The sequence below is a fragment of the Ursus americanus genome, chromosome 25 (assembly GCF_024610735.1).
Source record: "Ursus americanus isolate L20-20 chromosome 25, mUrsAme1.1.p, whole genome shotgun sequence".
NCBI classification, from domain to species: Eukaryota; Metazoa; Chordata; class Mammalia; order Carnivora; family Ursidae; genus Ursus; species Ursus americanus.
Window position 1 is genome coordinate 34,245,572 of NC_142151.1, and position 22,545 is coordinate 34,268,116.

General features: G+C 39.8%; 1 protein-coding gene across 1 annotated transcript in view; it reads left to right on the plus strand.

Annotated features, from left to right (window-relative positions):
- The window catches only part of PDZRN4 (PDZ domain containing ring finger 4), a 346,930-nt gene extending 324,616 nt beyond the window's left edge, over nt 1-22,314 (plus strand). The window contains exons 6-10 of the mRNA XM_045801265.2: nt 2,557-2,655; nt 4,983-5,045; nt 11,068-11,169; nt 15,713-15,829; nt 19,378-22,314. Of these exons, the coding sequence (XP_045657221.2) occupies nt 2,557-2,655; nt 4,983-5,045; nt 11,068-11,169; nt 15,713-15,829; nt 19,378-20,904 (1,908 nt within the window). The 3' untranslated portion in view covers nt 20,905-22,314. The remainder of the gene's footprint in view (nt 1-2,556; nt 2,656-4,982; nt 5,046-11,067; nt 11,170-15,712; nt 15,830-19,377) is intronic.
- Nucleotides 22,315-22,545: the final 231 nt, after the last annotated feature.

Here is a 22,545-nt window from a genome sequence, read left to right on the forward strand (position 1 = left end):
CCTTTAAGAAATATTTATCACTTTTCTTTATATGCTAAGAGCTACTTGTGAGAAAATAGAAGGTAACATTAATTGCCCCACTTTGCTAGGGGATAGATAGATAAGATGGCAAACCTGAATTCCACTGGCTGCCTAGACAGGCAGTTCTCTAGCAACTCCAGGCAGTTAGAAGGGAATATGAGGGTGTTCAGTGTTCACACATGGGATATTAAAAACAAAGATGTTATAGGTAACTTTGAGACCTATACCACAGTTTTGCTTAGGTCGGAGAGGATGACAATATTGAAAAATTATGTTGACCTCAGGATCTTAGTCTTCTTTTCCATTGTGATTCTCGAGTTGATGCTTTGATTTGTGCCATTGAAGTCTTATGGGTGGATTCTGCCCTTTGTGTCTTCATAGATTGGTTCCATTTTATTGCAGAATATTTCAGTGCACATCTCCTAAACAAACACCAAAGCCAGGCTGCAGCCTTGAGAATGTTGAGAAAACACTTGCAAAACAAGTCTCCCTCTGGAAGTGTCTTCCCACAACACAGGGACTTTCTCCCCTCCTATCAGAAGGACACTGCACAGCTTTGACTACAGCTCCTCGTTTGCTTAAATTTAAAGGTCCCAATCTCAGTTCTTTATGGAGCGTTTAGGTTTCCTTGTAGGCCTCCTAGGAATCATAAGCTTCTTTACTCCTTAACCGTATACTGCATTGCTGTAATTGAAGCTCTTTGGTTGCTGTAATTTCTTCCTAAGGTTACGGTTTCCGTCAAGTACTTTTTCCCTCTGGAGGCATTAATGATTGCCAGTTTTGAAAATGCCCTCGCCGGGTATATACTTTTTACTTCTGGTGCCAAATCACACCACTGTTTCCTATTCTTCCTCAAGATAAAAGGACTTTCCACCTTTTTTTCTTTACTGTTTAGCATACACCATGCCCTTTTTAACCGCGGTAGTGGAATTTAGAGTATCGTTGCCAACCAGTTACAAAGTCGTTCTTTGTAGTTTCAGGGAGTTCACCAACTTACAGTACATACCTCAGGAGAGAGGAGCTACATTTTGTTTTATTTGTTATCAGCTATAAAATTATTGGTCACTAGAGCTTATGATAGTCCACCCGTACTAAGGATTTACCCATGGTTGATAGCATGATTGAAAATAAATGGTTATTTTCTACTTACAAGGCCTGCCCTGAGATACAAAATTGAAAGGGAGGATCCTTCCTCAAATGCAACACAGTGTACTGGAAAATATTCTCTTATTTGAAGTTAAGTGAGTTTTTCTTTATTTAGTCCTGGTAACTATTTCAGATAATACACATTTAAATGAATGCTTATTATAATCAAACTTCCTAATCTTCTTTTCATTCACGTACACACATGCGTACACACACATACACGCACACGAAACCTATCTCCCATTAAAGAGGAAAGACTGCTTAATTATTGTTTTACCGAAAGTTACAAACACCAGGAAAGATTTGAAATAAAAGAGGCCACCCTTCAGCCCGGATTTACTGAGTGCCCATACTATGCTTATCCCTGTTCTAGGACCTGGAGAAAAAGCATTACGCAAGGCAGGCAAATTTGCAACTCCCACAGAGCCCGAGTTCCAGAAACTTAATCCAGACTTCTTTTCCCATTTAAATTTACTTTGTTTTATCTCATGTGATTATTTACCAAAGGGCTTAATATTCTTCACCCAATAGGAACAAGTTCTCCATGATGAGAACATCAATTTGTCTTTTAGTGCTTGGAATTATGCAATTTATCCCAAAGTCATTTGTTTCTGAGAATAGTACAAGTCTATTTCATTATATAAAAATGAAATACACTGAAATTTATTATTATTTTACTGAACATAAATCAGAAAATAGATTCCATATACATTACCTAAGGACTGCCATTTCAAGCCCCTTAGCCATGTGTTTCAGTAAATGTGTTTCCATGTTCATTTACTGCTACATTTTGAATCATTGCCTCTGCCCATATGCCTGTTGATGTCTCTCCCTTCAGCCTGGATGAACCCATTTCATTCCAAGGGTGAGAGCTTCTACAAAATAATAGAAAGCCTCGACCTGAGCTACACAAACCACTTGCTGATTATCATATTGTGTAGAACTCAAAAGAAGAATTGATACAGAGCCCAGTGTAGTCTTTTTTAATTTGAACTTTGTTTTGTTTTACAAAAATACAAATAAAATCACAGTAACTCCCAGTATTTTTATGAATATTTTTCTGCCTACTTTGACAGTCTCAAATATCTTACTGATTTATGCATATTTTATACTTTATTGTGTAATTTTTAAGCTTTAAGTTTATGATTTGATACAAAAGAATTGTACTTTTCCACCTGTACCATGAAAATTTGAAACATTGGCTTGACTATACAGAAATACACATTAAAGATACATTTGGAAGATTTTGGTAACGTAAGTTAATTTCAAATGTTGGGCAGTAATTATGAAAACCTCCCAGGGTGACCCAGAGAATATCAGTGAGTTCTCCGTTCTGCTGTGGGGTTTCTTTCTGAGATAAATGTCGTTCTGTGTGTGTTTTTCTCTCAGGAGGTCGAGCTGTGTCGTGTTAGCAGTCAAGAGAAGCTGGGCCTGACAGTCTGTTACCGAACGGATGATGAAGAAGACACGGGCATTTATGTCAGTGAGGTAAGAAATGCCGAGGAGGGGAGGTAGGGGGAGGGAGACTGCGAGGAATGAGTCAAATGACTCACGATGAGAATATCCTTGGGAGGCTTGATTGTGAAGAATTGGCCATGTTCCAATACTTGTCACTTTCAATTAGGGAAGTAAATTATGTTGCCCAAGTAATGTAATTATTATCAGCTTGTTTAATGGGGATGCTTTCACCACAGAATCCCCAGTAAGGAAAACTGCAAAAATGGGAACATTGTCTAAATTTGAATAAATTCCCCTACGTATGCAGAAAGTCAAGCAGAGTTTCTGATGAGCAAACATTCGTCCTTCCATTCCTTTTATCAGTGCTGTTAACAAGAGCATTGACTAATTGTTTTACATCTAATATCACAAATATTACATATTTTACTCTGCTGGCAAGACTGATACATTTGAATATCCAAGGAATGTATCTACGAATTTGTGTTATTCAACCCTGGAATCACTGTCAGAAAGTGAGGTGCTTAAATGTGAAACACTCTCAGCGTTAATTACTCTGAAAAAAAATGTGAAGTAAAATTTATTATTGTAGGTGATTTTTTAAGACTCACCAAAAAATCATTTTGTGAGAAGTAGTAAGGTACAATTTGTTTTAATTGTATATACCTAATACTGAAAATTATCTATACACACACACACGCATGCAAACACATATGTACATAGGTGTATGTGTATTGCCTGACTCCTTCTCATATTATGTATACACACATATGTGTATGTGAAACCATGTATGTGTATGTGTATATGTGTGAAAAAGAAGTTAGACAAACTAGATACTAATTAATGTCCATGCTGTTCCAAGCGTTCTTGGCCATGATCTTAACATCATTACCTGACTCACTGAGCTTCAGCTCCTCGACTAGACACTTGATACAACAATGCTTATCTCATTGGTTTTATAGAGGTGTTTAGAATATGGAAAAAATAATGTAATTAATGCGCTTAGAAAATTAACCAGCTCTATAAATGTAAATGTTACTCTTTATCACTTTACCCAAGAATTTACTGACTGGATATTGCAATGGAAAAATCTCCAGAGAATGTTTGACTTATATACCTCTTTTAAACGGACAGCTATGATAATCCCTCCAATTATGGTGAGGAAATAGCCACAGAACTGTCTTTTGTCAGAGGCACAGAGGTACAAATGTCAAAGTTTGGCATTAGGTTGATTACAGTTTTGTAGGCAAAGTTTTAGATTGAGAACAGCTTCTCAGTAGGATACAATTGATTAATCATACCTCCTTCCCTCTAGTAAGTCTCTGTTTACCACTTAAATATGCCAGCTTTGGAGCCTAACTTTCCAGGGACAGTAAAGAAGCCACAGGAATGGAACATATGTACCTGGAAGGAATATTTTCCTTACGCTTCTTACATGTAATTATAGTGTCTTTGTTCTTGATTGATCATTTCAAATTCACTTATTAGGCGGCACCACCTGACAAGAAAGTAATCCCTAACATCTGGAGAGGATGGATCAGCCTCATGCTACACTTGAAATACTTTGCTTAAATTAAAGCTTTGATGGAGTAAGCTCAAATAAATGGCTTAGAGCCATCATTCAAAATGTGATAGACAGAATTCCCCCAGTGGACTGCAAGTCATCATTCAAGCTTGGCCCATTAAAATGTTGGTAAACTCTTAAGCTTTAAATATCTATTTATTCTAAAATAAGTTATAGTTAATACACATCACCCCATAATGTAGAGCCTGGTAATAATCTACGTGGATAGGATTTTTTTTCATTTTCTAGCAACATCGTTTATCAATCTCTTTATAAGTTAATGTGCTCATGAGACAGAAATTTCTTTAGTAAGTATGGACTTACAGTATAGCTCTTAGCTTCTCTAAAATAGCTAAACCAGGATTTAAGATCACCCTACTAGAAAGCAAATTTCCTGGGTCCAGAGAATCCTAGAATTAACATCTGCTGAAGATTGTGTCAGCTGAGGACTGTGTCTGACAGTTTGGATACAGAAATGAGTGAACAGAGGTTTTTTTAAAAAAAAAAAAGGAAGAAGAAGAAGAGAGAAAGAAAGGGAAAAAGGGAGTAAAAGAGAGAAAATAGTCTTCAAATTAAGTTCTGCTCTAGTTTTCTTTCATATTATTATTATTAATTCTAAAATAGTCCACTTATACTTTTAGAATCAGTGATTTTTGACAGAAACCTTTGGCATGCATTCCATAAATCAGTAGAGAATTTTGAACCAGGTTACTAAAAATATTTTTTAAACCATATTTTTAAGTTCCTGGGGGAATGTCTCACATCCGGTTGAAGACGTGTGTTTTCTCCATCACAGGTAGATCCAAACAGCATTGCTGCCAAAGATGGCCGAATTCGAGAAGGGGATCGTATTTTGCAGGTATGTGGCATGGTCATTTCCTTTAGTTTCCTACCATTTGTTCAATAGTTTTATTGAGTTTTTTAATAAAACGTTAGAGAAAAGAATTTGTCTTTTCTAGATAATAACATCCATAAAACAAATGGCTATCATTTAAAAAAATTTTTAAGTAAGGATGGTACTATTCATTAAGAATTATTGGCTAATAATTAGTGATTAAGGCATAATCTCTGGACTTCGGTAACTCAGCTTCAACTTCTAGCTCCACCACTTACTCGGGCACCTTACTTTACCTCTCTTCGTAGGCCTGTTTCCTCATCTTGAAAAACGGTAATAATAAAACGTACCATTGCAAAGGTTAAATGTGATTATACGTTTGATGTTAGCACACTGCATGGTAAGTAACAAACATTAACTTCTAGTATTACTAGCAGCAACAGCACCAGTTACTGCTGCCTTTTCCAGAATAAATTAGGTAAACATGGATTCCTATGTTCCATTACTACCTGAAAGTCTAGATGTCTGAAGAAATGTTATTTACTTACAATTGAGTGGCTAGGGACAGGGGGAGGAAAAATGCTCTTTTCCACATGGAAATGTGAAAACATAAAGACTGGCTACCTTTCAGTTTAATGAGCAAGATGATAAGCAGAACATAAGGGGGATGTGGAGCTGGAAGGAATTCCAGGCCACGTTAGGAGTACCCTTGAATGCCAGCGTTTCTCTCCTGTACCCACCTCGACCCTCTCTGTCTCCCCTGAGTCCTTTCCCATACAGAGTGCTGAGAAAGACACAGCTCCCCAGCTCGTGTGCCCACATTAACCCAAAATAGGAGCCGAGGCCCTTCAGGGTTGAGTCTACTGCAGATCACAGCTACGAAGCAGGGAGGATGACTCAGAAGACCAAGTGAGGAAGTTAGCAACTGTTAGAACATTCTGCATGACTTTCAGTCTTTGCGACAGACCTGCAGTGCCCACTTCTCCTTACTCGATGCGAATGCCTGCCCAAGGTTGCTTTGCATTCAACACGAATGGATTCAACGCTCTGCCTAGAACCAGGGCTTCAAAAATAGACAAGATGCCCCCCCCAGTGTTTGGGGCACCCCCTGTGCGGTTAGGAAAACAGCTGCACACGGCAGATGATGACAGTGCGGTGTGGCGCTGTCACGATCACGGTGTGCCCATGCTGCCTGGTCCATACCACACCGCTATGCTGCCCGGCCTTCTCTCTTCTTCCCCTTCTTCGGGGCTCCCCTCACTGATTCACACACTTCTTCACACCCTTTCTCTTCTCTAGCTAGATGCTGCGAACTCCTCTTTCATCAAGGACCCTCTCCTAAGACTCCAATTAGGAAAGAATAAAAGTGGTCATGTGTGGCCCTACTAGTTTTTAGAAAACTTCAAGAATGTATAACTTCCATTTCTGTAGCTCCTTAAGTGGCAACCTGTAGTTAAGCAGAATGGACTGTATATATGTATTTTCATATATACATACTATATGTTTTGATACTTCCTTATTCTTGGCTATATTAGAGGCAGATAAAGCGTTCAGATAAAATCTTTGCTAGATAATAAGACATTCCTTAATGGAGTCGGTTCATTGAAGAAGCAACAGCAGGATTGACAAAATGCCCTGTCTGCCTGATTACTTTATATTCAGTGACAAATATGTCACACTTAATGAACAAATACATGTCACATTAAAAAGCCTAGAATTCAAGTCTGTTTGCACACACAGGAAACAAAGAGTCTTAGGGTGATGGTGAAACTGTATTAAATAAAACTGTGACAAAATTGTACCCATAGACGAATAGCTCCCATATGGCTGATGAGGATATTATGGGATACCCTATAATGAACAATTAATGACTGCTGTCTCAGGGAGATGAGAGGGGGAGAAAGAGAGGATTTACTTCTTATCCTTGGAGTTTCCTGGCTGGCTTTTATTTAAATGAATCTCCTTAGAGCCATTGTGGTTTTAATTTCCTGTTCATGATGACCTAATGAGTGTACTTCTATGGTCCTGTCCTCATTGTGTAGCTAAACTTTTCTGAAGGTAGTACATTGCAGGTGTGTGAGATGACTTCACCCGGGGACCTCCCACGCGCAGGTACTCACATGAGATTGGCCCAAGCTGGAGATTGTACGGAAGAAAAACCATGACCCAATTTCATGAGGACACGTTCTAACTGTCGTGTTTTTTTCTCCGCAAGCGCTTGACAGCTCTATAGGCTGTGCTATTGCCACAAGCTCGTGGTATCGGATGTGGCCTCAGGAATTCACATGGGGAAGTCCTCTCACAAAATTGCAATGCTGAGTGAGGTCAGGCTTTCCTGAGCCCCACAGAAGAAGAATTAAAGACCACATTCATGAGCCGAGGGCTCTATTCTCACTTCCTTCTTGGGATAGTAAGCGTACAATATTCCATGTCAACAGCCTCATCTCGTATTGGCTGAAAAAGTCAGGCATGTTCCTAAGGATTACTCCCTCCCTGAAAAAACCCTGACAAAACTCAAGCAGTGGGATAATAAGACTCCTACTAAGTTTCTCTCTCTCTCTGCCCTACACATAAACTTGTCCCCAACATTTGGTCCTATACTTTTCTTTACTTTGGATAAGTGTTTTTCTCCCTTTTCTGTTCTGCCCACCTGTCTATCTCTGTATATTATTCACCTTCCTTCCACACTAAAATATAAGCACACTTAAATATATCCTGCCTCTTTTGCCTTAGGTTCTTGGGTTTTCAAATAAATTCCATAGATGGTCAGATGACAAGAATTTTAGTTGCCCACCCACCCCTAGCACAGTAATATAGAGAACCTAAAAATTGGTGTGTTCGTGCAAAAAAGCTATATTAAACCATTTCTAGGCTTTTAGGGTTCTGCACGCATGTGCACACACACACACTTACATACACACTCCTACGCACATACAGGAGATTGGGCCTAAAGTGAGATTTTGGCTGATTTATCTTTGTAATGCCACAAATCTCTCCTAAGCCAGAGCAATATCTGCTTTGAAATTAATATTTACATAAGGCCATGCACAGAAATTGAGACAAGACATATTCTCTAGCGCAGTTTTCCCTCATTTATGACAAAAGTTACACGTTGCCTTTCTCCTGGTTCTCTTTCCCTCTCTGTTCTTAAAACAAAAGTCTTCCATTAAACTGTAGTGACGCACCCACTCATTTATCTCCTCCCCGTGATTCCGGGTCCTTCACCTTCATGTCTGCCTGGTGTTTTCACGCACAGCAAACCGCTTTCCCATGAGCAATGCTGTAGCTACAAGCCATCCTTCAGGAACAAGAGCAAACGAAGGTTGAAAGCTCTATCTGATCCATTCCTCAAACCTTTTCATTCTTTGCTGAAACCCAGGGCTGCATTTCTTGCCCCAGTATCACTTTGGGTATCAAAGTAGTGTCCTGAGTTCAATAGGATCTACCAGCCAGTTGGCTAAAGTGGCCTTTATTTTGAAAAAGAAACAATAAATCACATTTTAACACCAGATTTCTGTGGTGAATTCATTTCCTTCTACATAGGATTCTGAGTGGAAATGCATTTCTACAACATGGGATCAGTCCTTCCAGGACAAGGACATAATCCTGGGCCTGGAGACTGTAGCTGTGGTGACACGGAGTTCACAGAGGAGAGAGACGAATACCAACTCTAATGCGACTGCAAATCAAACACACCATACTGTTTCCTGATGGTTCTCTAAGACTTAAAAATACCTATGAGAGAGATAGATGTCTTTTAACGTAGAATCATAGTTGCTACTATGGATTTAATTGTTATGTATGAATTTTACTATATTTGGTTTATTTAGAAGAAAAGAATCTTTACTGAGGATTAAAATATAAATATAAATAATGATAGTAGTAGTAGTAGTAGTAGTAGTAGTAGTAATACTAGCAATAACAAAAATATCAGTGGTACCATGGGCCAACCCAGAGCACTTCCTGGATACTGGGCACTTGTTTGAACCCTAGACATATATTAACTCATTTAACCCTTACAAGAACACTCTGAGAAAGGCACTATTTTCTGTACTTTAATATAGGAAACATAACAGTAACATTAAATAAACATGAATGAAGAGTATTTAGGTTAATGGTAAGTGAAATTTAGATGAAGAATTTAGATCTGTCTACTTGAGAGAAAAAAGCTGTGAGCATTAGATTTCACACAGAAAAGATGAAGAGAGGCTGTCTGAGAGCACCTGACTCATTGTTCCCAGGACCCAGCATGCCTGATAGTAGACGGAGGGTGGACGATTAGGTCCATCACGGAAAGACAAGTAGACGCAGTGCAGATATGTTATTAAGAATTACTATGAAGTGGACGTAAGCCCCCAAAGCTCACAGAAAGTAAACATTTTCAAGTTCATTGTTTTCAAAGCACACTTCCCTGGGGATGGGGGAGGCGTAGTGGAATCCACCACTGCCATTTTATCCTTATTTGAGGAAAAGCCTTGGATTCAGTACAGAAATAGTTTTTCAGATGTATATTTATGAAAAACCACGAAATACCCTTTCCAGTCGTTAGTTCCCATTTTGGTATCATAGCTTTTGTTTTCTAATTTGATGAATTTTATTGTGAGTTGCCAAAAAAGGAAATGCGCTTGAAACTTGTCAAAGCTGGATTTCCTGTCTACATATACAAGGGAAAAGCAAAGGTGATAATTCATTTGATCAGAGTAAGAAAATACTACATATGATTGTACAATTCCCCCCTTTGACTATTATGTATTGTCTGCTTTCTTTGTGTTCCAAGTATGTGGTAAGAGTCTAAGATCATTTATTGTGGTCCAGAGTTGAGATTCCTGGGCTTGTTTCAATAATCATACCTGTCCTCGTGTATCAGCCAGAATCCCAAAGAGCCGCAAGAAGAAAATCTCAGTAGTCCACTTCATGCTTGTCAGCAGAAATCCTTGGTGAAAGATGTTAATTATTGAAAAATTGGTCAGTACAGCCACATTTTCTATTTAATTTTTTGAAATAATTAGTACTTATTTTAGATATAATTACTTGACCTCTTCAATTGAAATTTCTTTCTGCATATTTTGATTCTGTACTATGATCAAAAACCTCATTGTCTCCATGGATTTGAGCAATCAATAAAATGAAATAAATATAAAATATCCAAAGAAAGAAGTTCAGTTAACTCAGAGCTAAATACATTTGAACATGAAAATTTAGCTTAAAATAAAACTTCAGAAACCTTATTTGCTCTCTCTGTAGAATTTAGGAAAAGGAAAAAAGATATATTTTGAATTCCACCAGAGTCTTTTTAATCAAAAGTTTACTCAAGCTTAGTTTCTTGCAAAAAGCCATTTTTCCTCTGTGTTAATTTTTTTTTAAATTAAGTACACTTAAGAGATGAGACTTAAGATATTTCATTAGTTTTGTTGTTTGAGGAAGTGGACAAATCTTAGAAAGAACTGTAGTATTGGTAAGCATGTTACTGATGAACTGTCCTTCTTTTGATTAGTGAAGCACTGAAAGATATCCTGAGAGTGATTGGGGCAACTGAGTCAGACCCACACAAATAGGAGATGATTAAATGAGAATGCAATCAGCAGTGGCCTGGGAGCCCTGCCTGGTGAGAGATAATGCTGTAGCTCTCTAATTGGCTCGTGGCAGGCATGCAGGATGACGGATTTCAGATGTGGGATTGCCAGTCCTGCTTCCCCCAGCACTATTATCTCAGAGTGACACTTCCATTACTCTGAGCGGAGAAAGATGAACGTCACCTGTCAGGGGCTGGTTAATTGTGTTGCTAGATGTATGTTGCCAGGGCGCAGGTTGGACATTTATGAACATAACTGCTTCCTCTGATGTCCGCCATCCTTCAGGGATCGATATGGCTCTTACAGTAAGCACGTAATTGAGTGAAGGCACTTACCACCGAGGGGCTGAAGATGAGCCCATTGTGTGAGCTTCATTGTCCATACATTCACCATAAATGAGCTGATATTTGCCATTTACTGTGTGCAGCATTGTGGAAATGGAAACTAATGTGCCACTTTCATTTGTTTTCTAGATAAATGGGGAAGATGTCCAGAATCGAGAAGAAGCAGTGGCGTTGCTGTCTAGCGATGAGTGCAAGAGAATCGTGCTGCTCGTTGCAAGGCCGGAGATTCAGGTCAGAGCAGAGATCAGAGATCTGGAGGCCGAACTTGACATCCATTATTTGCTATTCTGTATCAAATCAGTACCACAGAGACTGGTAGAGCCAAGGGTGCGAAACAGAAGTAAGAGTCGTCTCTCCTAACTGACCAACCTTATCAACCTTATCTTTTTTTAAAAAAAGAAGGAAAAAAGCACACAAGATGGAGCCGTTATTCTCTCCTTCCACTTGCCAGTTATTTGAATGAATTCATAAATGAAAAGTGGTTGACATTACATGATTCTTAATTCTGTCTGGATCCTTGCTTTAGCTTTCTATCTAAAAATACTTAATTGGCATTTTAAGGTATCTTGAAAGAATCTCTAGTGAGAGACACATTAGCATATCCAGCTGTCAACTTAAATCTTTGTAGAAGAACTTTATCAAATAAAGTGGCCGGCGTAGCATGGTGTAGTTCCATGGGTAGTAAAGGAATTTTTCCCAAGTGTAGATAGAGTGACAAAAACATCTGTCCGGCCAACAGCAAGTGGAGAGCTTCTGGAGGAATTGTTTTTTATATCTTTAACAGAGGGAGATGTCATGAAAGGAAAGGAAAGGTAATGGTGGAAGAAAAGTGCTGTTGGTCCTTCTTTTTATATTCTTTTTATACCCCGCCACAATGCAGAAAGGACAGCACGTTGCCGCCATTCTATCCACCTGTCGGTAGCTTGAGTGAAGTTGCTTAAATCACCATTTGTCTCCCAGGTTATCGATCTGATATTTTTCAAACTCAGTAACTGCATACTATCTATAAATTACATTGAGTAAGTGTATTTCAGTGTCAGACCAAATCCTGACTTGAATATAGTGGTTATAAAAGATCACCCTTTCCACATATATTCTCTTTACGCCCTTGACCATTCTAAATGGTTCCCGTAAAGCCTGCTATAGCCCGAGGCAGAGTAAAGTTACACACCTGAGGTCTCAGGAGCGGGGAAGGGAGCCTACACGCCTGGCCGGACTGCCTGCTTGGGAGGGAATTTAAAAATACAGAATACGTATGAAAGTTCACTAATCGTCTGGAAATTCTGCAAACCAGTTAGTCTCACTGATCCATTTTCTTGAACAGAAAGAAGAAAGGGGCTAAACACATGTTAGTGCAATTCATGGTAAACTGAAGAGAACTCAGGGGTCGTCCCTGTTATAGAAAAGATATTTCGATGTTATAATGTGGTTTCCCTGCCCTTTCCATGTAACTGCTAGAGAACCTCATTAATTTAGAATTAAAGCATTTCCTTAAACTATGCCACAGAACGGCTATAATGAACTGTGGAAAGAATTAAATTAATGGCATAAGACTAGATCCTGTTAATCACTGATAGAATACATATGCTTGGGAGAGCTGGTGGCATTTCAAATATCTGACTACACTCCTGACCTAATAGAATCAGTGTTGGAGGATGAATTTCCAAACAACTTCCTTTCCACAGTTGAGAAAAGATGGCCGTCTGACTGCAGGATTCTCTCCGTCCTGTCAAAACCAGGATCTGCTTCAGCCCCTTGATCCTAAAGAAGCTTCATGACACTGAAAGAAAGCTAATTGCCTTTAGGAAATAAGATTTCTAGAAAAAGAAAGAAAGAAAATGCATCTTAACACCATATTTTAAAAATGTAATTTAAGCAGTACATGCTATAAAATGGCAAGAAAAAAGATCCAAAAAAACCTTGCCTTTATAGCACCTGTATTTTTTATCAATTTCAGTGTATCTTATTATTGCATTTTTTGCACATCAGTTGTACTCAGTGAAAATGTGGAAGTTTCTTGTGTGCTTTTTCTAGCCTTTTTCTTTTTTAATATTTCAAATACTCTCTACATTCTTAGAAATGATCTACAGATTTGCTGGGGGCAGTCTTGTACATCCGTGCAATATTTTTAAATAACTCATTTCTTTCATTCCCTGTCAACTTTCTTTCATTTTCTGCCCATTTTCTTCCTCAGACCATTAAAGATATTGCTATTCTGTCCTCTTCCCCTTGGGACATGGGGCAAAGAGGGCTCTCCTAAGAACTTGTACACACTCCTCCTGAGACAATGCAGGTTGTTCCTTTCTCTGAAATGTCACATGGGTTCCACTGGTGCGCAGACAGATCCCAGTTTCAGAAAGAGAGTCCTCCTTTCCTGCAGCTCAGCCCCAGGGAAAGGTCTGCCTGTGGCCGAGTCTGAAACTCAGACTGCCGTGAATGCATGTTTAGGTGGAAAGGGAAGTACAACAGGGAAAGGAAGAGGGCAAGAAGCTCTCCTTACTCTGTGCTGTGTATACCTCCAGCCCAAAGACTTGTCAAAGAGGATGTACACTGACTCCGGATGGCAACGCAAGGATCTGTGCGATTCGCTAGTAAGAAAAGAGTTATAGGGATTCATTAATTTCTACTGTTTGTTCTCCTTGTCTTTCCAGCCCCTTCATTTAATTTCAGAAGACTCTGTTCCATCATTCACTACATCTGTGCAAGCAAATATTTTGTTTGACCTGATTAAAGAAAAATTCCTTGGCATGCTTATAAAAAGAAACATTTCTAGCTCTATGTAATTTCTTTTGGAGTCTGAAGTTTGCACGTTCATGAAACTTACAAGGGACTAAAGAACGTAAAACTGGGGCGCCTGGGTGGTTCAGTCGGTTAAGCATCCGCCTTCGGCTCAGGTCATGATCCCAGGGTCCTGGGATCGAGCCTCCCATCAGGCTTCCTGCTCAGTAGGGAGCCTGCTTCTCTCTCTCCCTCTGCAGCTCCCCCTGCTTATGCTTGCCCTCCCTCTCTCTCTCTCTCTCTGTGTCAAATAAATAAATAAAATCTTTTTGAAAAGAATGTAAAACTTAGACAATTATAAATTGAATTTGAATTTTTAGTCAGCTTAATTTTCATAGTTCATCTGCATATCAAAGTCAGTGAGGTAGAACTCAGTCAAGTTATTCAGGCTACATTAAGACAAATGAGGATGAATACATGTGTCTACACTTTGGGCCTCAGTCAAATTTGAGTAATTTAAGTGCGAGGTAGCCTTTAACAAATATGAAGAAACTTACGGCTACCGTCATATCAAGGAATATGATCCATATATGTTAATGCCTTTGCTGGTGCAACTTAAGCTCCTCTCAGAATTTGTTTTCTTTTCAAGTTCTACAGTTTCAGCTACCTTTAAGAACTTATTTTGCCATTGTTGAGTGGTGAAAACACCTCAAACTACAGCTGACCCTCGAGCAAGGCAGCGATTAGGAGAGCCAAAGCCCCCACCAAGTCAAAAATTGACGTGTAACTTCTGACTCCCCAGAACTTAACTACTAATAGCTGACTGTTGATTGGAAGCCTTACTAATAACATAAACACTCAATTAACACGTATTTTATATGTCACATGTTTTATACACTATTCTGACAATATAGTAAGCTAGAGGAAAGAAAATGTTATTAAGAAAAGCACAAGGAAGAGAAGATAGATTTAGAGTACTGTACTGCATTTATAAAAAGAAAAATCTGCATGTAAGTGGACCCATGCAGTTCAAACCCCTGTTGTTCGAGGGTCAACTGTATTGTCAATTTTGGCTCATTAGAAAGCTGCTATTTCTTTTAGCACAGAGTAAAACAGAGCATGGACAATAATTCAGTTAATTTAATCAGCATAGACAGCTAATTTATGTAATCCAGCTCCAGAAATCCACTTTGAGGCAAATTATCTGTATTGACTGTCAACACTCATCATATTAGCAAGGTTTCCCACTTCACTTTGTATTGAGAAGCCAAAAGGATTTATTCAGTTTAATTTGTGTAAGACTCCCAGCAGAATACTTGCATCCCGCGCCCACAAACAAAACCCTGCAGCTCCACTCCCCTTAGATGCAACGGTTCAGAGAGATATATTTATATTTATCTTGCAATTGGAACTACCTGAAAAATGAATGAAAATAAACGTGGCATAGCATCACCTTTTTTTTTTTTTTTTGAGAAGAATAACTTAGATTTTTTCTTTTCTTCCCCCCAGATAAAATAAATGTCTGTGTTTGTGGCAAGCAGCCATCTTGTTAACTTGGAAGCCATCTGCCTAAAGATAAAAAAAAAGCAGGATGAGGGTAGCATCAGTGTGTTCCAGGGTGGGGAACACTTTGTATGTAGTCTCCTTGGGGGTTGTTGGTAAGGACAAAAGCCCAACGGTCTCATGGCCCTATTAGCACCGTTGTAGCTCTTTAGCACGGGCACTGTTGGAGGCCATGCGCATGACCGCTGTGGACTACGCAATATGCTTTTCTTATATTTTGAGAGACGGTAATGTTCTGTGCTGTGAGATCTACTTGGTTCTGAGAGAAAATCTGTAGCTCTGTTTCAGGAAAGGATAAAAGGCATATACAAGTCCAATTTTTTTTTTTTAATCACCTTTTCTTCCTTCCGAGAGGTGAACTTATCAGAGGCTCATATTCTGAAGAGAATCATTATGATAAAAGGAACTGGTCAGGCATCGCCATTTAAGTTTACCCTCTTTTAGCATGAGTCCCCACTAACCTAATGTGATGGACTAATGTGTTCTTTTGCAGCTGGATGAAGGCTGGCTGGAAGATGAAAGGGACGAATTCTTAGAGGAGTTAAACCTGGAGGTGCTGGAAGAACAGCATAACGACGCGATGCCGTGCACGGCCAAGGAGCTGGAGCAGGTAGGCCAACGATTTGAGCTACGTCATTTGAAAGGTTGCTGGGTTTTTTTCTTTATACGTAACCGTAAATGGAGTAAAAAACAAAATCAAAGAGTTTGATCAAACCCCTCTGTAAGGGTGATTTTTTTAGAGCAGATGGACATCTCAGATGAAGCAGAGGGAATAAGTACAATTTTTTTCTATGAAGATCCTTCTAGCTTGGAAAGCTTTGGGACCATTGTTGCCAGAGTACAGTAAGATTCAAATGGTGACCCGGGTACTGTTCGGCCTGATTCAGAAATTTAATAGCAAAAATATGCATTGCTTTTCTGTATGCCAGCTGGAGACAAACTATAGCTCATGAGATAACCCCTCTCCCCAAAATTAATTTTATAATTTAAAATATTACTGTGGCTTTTTGAATATTTAGGCGGCTGTAAGATGATGATGACATGAGGTAAGCCATCAGTCTTATTTATGGTATTGGTATCGTGGTCCTACCTATATACTCCACACAGGAGTCACTCTGCTTGACATCGTTGATATCATCTCGCCTTAGGGTCACCTAACCATTCAAGCAAAAATGCTGAGCTCCCCGTGTGTCCCAGGTGCCACACTGGATCCTGAGCATACAAATTAAAATGAGCCAAGTTTCTGCTCTTAATTAATTCGCTGCTAGTGAAAGATTACAGCAGGGCTTGTGGCAAACTGAGTCTTGGGATTCTTTTGTGATTGTTGTTGTTCCTGTGGGATAAAGACAAGATCAATATATCCGAGATTTTTTAGGATGAATTCACGTCATGCATCTGCCTGATTTAATTTTATGAACACTTCTGCTGTCAGTTTATTGATCTGTTTAATTATCACCTTGGTCTCCACATGAATTCTTAACACATTCTAAAAGGTAGTTTCCAAAAAAATCTGGGGCAGTTAGGCTGGGGGCGTGAAGCACAAACAGCCTGTCACCCCCAAGCTGCAGGCGGACTCCACGCCTCGCCCGCCCCCCGAGCAGACAGCGCGTGTGGAAGGGCACGTGCCCGCAGAGGAAGTAGCGGCTGGGCCGCGGCCGGCGGTGTCGGAGCCGCGCCTCCGTGCTGAGCGTTCACGCTCGTGGGCCACGTCGCCAGCGGGAGTTCAGGCTCGAGAGCGACGCCGCTGCCGTGGCGGTGGCTTTCAGTATGGGCAGGACGGACTGCAATTTTATGTATGACTTCGACGCTGGCCACAAATAAAGATATTTTTTGGTGGCAGCCGCTGGTTACAAGCTAGAAAGTGCTCGCTCCAGGCTTTTTCTCTCTTAGATACAAAATGTGACCTGATAGAGAATTGACAGGAGGATGTTAGAATAAAGAAAGAAGGGAGAAATCCTGTCCAGGTGAAGTGATACGGTGTCAAGTGCTGCCTACTCATCAGACGGAATACAAATGCTGGGTCTTTCGAGGTAACACTAGATGTCCCTGAGGTTAGATTCTCATTGTGTGGAAATTTTTCTTCACCATGAGACTGAAAAATGATAAGAAGTACAGAAACCTCTAAAAGTCCTTTGCCCTTATAAACAATAACACTACATTAGAAATGTCTTGGTAGAAGCATTGCCTGTCACGGTAATAATTCCATAGGGAAATGATAAATGATAGAGTGACATTACATTCGAAAGTAGGAATTCTAGGTTTGGGAATGGAAAACACTTTTTTATTTTCACACTCGCTCACAAACTGGTGACTAAAGAAAGGGAAATTCTATTTAAAAAAACCCAAAATGTATATCTGTACTTCACAAGTAAAATCCATATACACATTAAAGTTTCACTTTACATACTGTCCTTGGTGTCAGGGCTGCTGTTGACACATCGTGGAACATCTCCCTTAGCATAATTTGTCTGTATCCTTGGCACTCCACATAAAAATAAAATTAAAAAAAAAACTAGCCTTCTTGTATTTTTAAGCTCATTAAAGATATGAAACAATATAAATGTGAATAACGTGGTATATCGACTCAGGTGTCCAATATCAATAATACCCTCTGGGGGATTTATGGCACACGTGGCTGTCACCACATTGGATCCTTTCATCAGCTTATAGCAAGGAACGAACAGATGTACCAAGCACTCCACTGTTAGTCACCATTACTTATTTAGAACATTGGGTTTGTTTGTTTTTTTATCAATATGACATTTAAAATCTCAGTATATTTTCAACAAATGAGGAAAACTATTTTTAGGAAAAGACTGGGAATCCTTAAATAATATTATACATGGTTATGTTCTGTCCTCTTCAGTTTATGTTACATTTTGTTCTGTTTCTGTGGAAGAAAATAAAATAGTTTTCTTGAGAGACTCTTTCATGCCTGTTTTAGAATAACTTTTCTTACGCATTCTGTCCTTCTTTAACACTAACAGGCTTAATTATATTTAATTGTATAATTACATCTGCTAGAGGAAGATATATACATAAAATGGTAAGCTTACACATAAAGGAAATACAAGGTAGAAACTGCCATGTAGACTAGTATATGATAAGTGATGGAGAAAACAATAACTTCACCCTCTTCACAGAGAAAGAACTCCATATGCATCCTCTTAGGACAGCAACAGCTAATTGTTCTGCATGAAAGCCAAAAATTACCAAGGAATAAAGTTTACATATGAAGTGTGTATTCACAAATATGTCATAAATATATTTTTTGATATTATGCCCACATCTGGCAATCAGTGCTGCTCCGATCTTCATGAGAAAGGTCACTCTGAGTAGAATAAAATTCACCTCTGAAGGAAATTACCGGTTGAGGGTAGAAAAATACTTTTAAGTAAACCAAAGCAGTCCTAAGATGACTGTTGCTTTTGGCAATGTGATTTGGAGACGCACTGAGGGCAGGGCACACGTATGCAGGAATGTGGCATCCCAGACATAGAAGAAATCCTGACTCTGGGGGATGGCACTGGCTTTTTCTACTTCTCTCTGGGCCACTAATAAGCTGAATCCATCTGGGCTTAAAGTTCCTCATCAATAGAGAGAAGGACCAAGGCTCCAGTACTAACCTATTCCTGAAATACTGTGCTGTCTGGCTTACCATTACCAGTTTGTTATTAGATCAGCAAAGTTTCTTCTGAACTTAAAGTTCAGGAAAAAATCTTCATAATAAGGTGACGCGGCTTCAGAACTCCAGGCCTCATACTGCAGAAGACCAGTTAGACCATCTGTCTCATTCACCCTTCTGTGTGCTGCCACCTCAGAGACTCATAAAGTCACCTCATTTACACGCCTTCACGTCCGTTTCCCAAGTAAGAGAGGACCTTAAGGTAAGAATCATTTATTTAAATGGGGCCTGTTTTATTTATCCCCAAGTCAGGTCTCCAGACAGCTTTGGTTTTCTCTATTTCAATTCATAAAAAGCTGCCCTGAGTGAATTGTCTTTATTTCTAAAATGGTTAAGGACACTAAAATGAGAACAGCTTTCTAGAAACCGCACCTTGGCCAAGAAGCATCGGTTTTTTTTTTCAAGCAAGTTTTGCAACAGCCAGTGTTTTTCAATAATCGATTTTCTTTGATCTCTCAACTTTATTTTCTCAGCCAAAAAAACAAGAAGAAGAAGAAGGCACAACAGACACGGCAACGTCATCCTCCAACAACCATGAGAAGGACAGTGGAGTGGGGCGCACGGATGAAAGCTTGCGGAACGATGAGAGCTCAGAGCAGGAGAACGCAGCTGAGGATCCCAACAGCACCTCTCTGAAGAGCACGAGAGAGCTGGGGCAGAGCCAAGACACTCTAGGAAGCGTTGAACTTCAGTGCAATGAGAGCTTCGTGTCTGGCGAATACATCGACTCTGACTGCACCGGCAACCCAGACGAGGAGTGTGAAAGATTCCGACAGCTCTTGGAGCTCAAATGCAAGATTCGAAACCACGGAGAGTATGACCTGTATTACTCGAGCAGCACAATAGAATGCCGTCAAGGGGAACAAGAGGGAGTGGAGCACGAGCTACAGTTGCTTAATGAAGAGCTACGAAATATTGAACTGGAGTGCCAGAATATCATGCAGGCTCACAGGCTCCAGAAGGTGACAGACCAATATGGAGACATCTGGGCTTTGCACGACGGAGGATTCCGGAATTATAACACCAGCATAGATATGCCACGGGGAAAACTAGATGACATCATGGAACACCCAGAGAAGTCGGACAAGGACAGTTCTAGTGCTTACAACACAGCAGAAAGCTGCAGAAGCACCCCGCTCACTGTGGACCGTTCCCCCGACAGCTCGCTTCCAAGAATGATCAACCTCACCAATAAGAAAAACCTGAGAAGCACAATGGCCACCAATCAGTCATCTTCCGGACAGAGCAGTAAAGAGTCGACCTCTACCAAAGCCAAAACCATTGAACAAGGCTGCAGCGTGGAGGGCAAGGAGAAGATTTCAGAAAGCAACAAGCTTTCTGATCAGGAGAAAACCAGCAGCGAACACATCCCTTACCTGTCTCCTTACCACAGCTCCTCATACAGATATGCCAACATCCCAGCGCATGCCCGGCATTATCAAAGCTACATGCAGTTAATTCAACAGAAATCTGCAGTCGAGTATGCTCAGAGTCAGCTGAGTTTAGTGAGCATGTGCAAGGAGTCTCAGAAGTGTTCAGAGCCCAAGATGGAATGGAAGGTGAAAATCAGGAGCGACGGGACACGGTACATAACAAAGAGACCAGTGCGAGACCGGATTCTGAGGGAACGTGCCTTAAAGATCAAGGAGGAGCGTAGTGGCATGACGACGGATGATGACACCATGAGCGAGATGAAAATGGGCCGCTACTGGAGCAAAGAGGAGAGAAAGCAACACCTGGTCCGGGCCAAAGAGCAGCGTCGGCGCCGGGAGTTCATGATGCGGAGCCGCTTGGAGTGTCTTAAGGAGAGCCCCCAGAGTGGCAGTGAGGGCAAGAAGGAGATCAACATCATTGAACTGAGTCACAAAAAGATGATGAAAAAAAGAAACAAGAAAATTTTGGACAACTGGATGACAATCCAAGAACTGATGACCCACGGGGCCAAGTCTCCTGACGGCACACGAGTTCATAATGCCTTTTTGTCAGTCACCACTGTATGACCGAATGAATGGGACGCAACTGATTTTAGGAGGGTGCTACCAGTTTGGGTAGAGTATGATTGCCTCGTTCAATGTGGCGTTTTTATATATATTTTGTGACTCTTTATAGTTTAAATTTTTTGTAAGCAAAAATACCTGGTAATTTCTCATTTGTTTTTCATATACTTGTACCTTCTTTTTGGCCAAGATCTTTCCTTAACTTGTGATATATTCATATTACTCATTTATATATATTAAAAACAAACAAAAGGAAAGAAAACAAAAAACTTGAACAAAAATACTGAGGAGCCAATTAATTTCCTATTTTAATGTATCTATTGTAAGTTAAGATCTGGATTTATTTCTCTAGTTTACTTATTTTCTACTTTAAGAACAACTCAATGCCAAAACATTTCTATGCTTGCTTCCTGGCATAATACGTATTAAATCAACCCTGTTAATAAATCACGTGCCACATCTTGTCTTACACATAAAAACCACGTCTTTTTAACATCCTGTTGTACATTTAACACATAAATGGCCGTTGTCTTTGTCTCAGTAAAGTGTAGGTGGACAATCTTCCTGTGGTATGTAGTGACATTGGTCATGTAGCTAGAAAATTGTGGTAATTGTGACAATAAAAAATAAATTATTGATTATCCTTATGAAAAGTTATCAAGGAGTGTTTTATTTTCATTGTCCACTATGGTTACCAGATTTCAAATTAGTTATATTATGTATACTATTTAGAAGACTCCTAATTGTGAATTATATAATGTGTACATTTTCTATCACTTTTTTCCAATAAAATTGTCTTGAAATACTTCCCATAGATCATTGTGTCACATATTCTTACCAGGATTGAATTAGATAATATATGTAAAGCATCCAACAGATGGTAACTAAACATCCGAAAAATATGAGTTTATCTCCCCTTGCCTCCCGTGAAAGGTAAAGCCAGGAAAAATTTAGGGAAAGACATGGAGAGAGGATCAGTGAAGTATCTGAAAATGTTTATAATGGCACTAAGTGTATTAGTTGGCTTGGGCTCCCATAACAAAATATCCTAGACTGGGTAGCCTAACCAACAGGAATTTATTTCTCACGGCTCTGGAGGCTGGGAAGTCCAAGACCAAGATGCTGGCAGCTTCAGCAACTTTGGTGAGGGCCCTCTTCCTGTCTCGTAGATGGCCACCCTCTCCCCAGTCTTCGGATGGCAGAGACGCAGAAAGGAAGCTGTCTGCTGTCTCTTCCTATAAGGGCACTGAACCCCTCATAAGAACTGCACCCTCATGACTCCATCTAAACCTAATTATTTCCCAAAGGTCCCATCCCCAAATACCATCACATTGGAGGTTAGAACTTGTTCAAAATAGGAATCTTAGGGGGACACAATGAACTTTATAGCACTACATGCATTTATTTAGTTGCTCATTTGGGAATACATTTGGGGGAATCATCTTTTTAATGATTTCCAGCACAGTCAACTATAAATGCCTTAGATGTCAGTTTATGAAAAAGTGAGATTGCTAGATAACCAGGTTCTTTAAATCTAGCTTTGCATCATAAAAACCATATATATGTCGATTGTGATGCCTCCAGAGGAAAGGCCAAATCGGCCACGTACATGCAAACATGAGTTTGATCCCATGTTCATTCAAC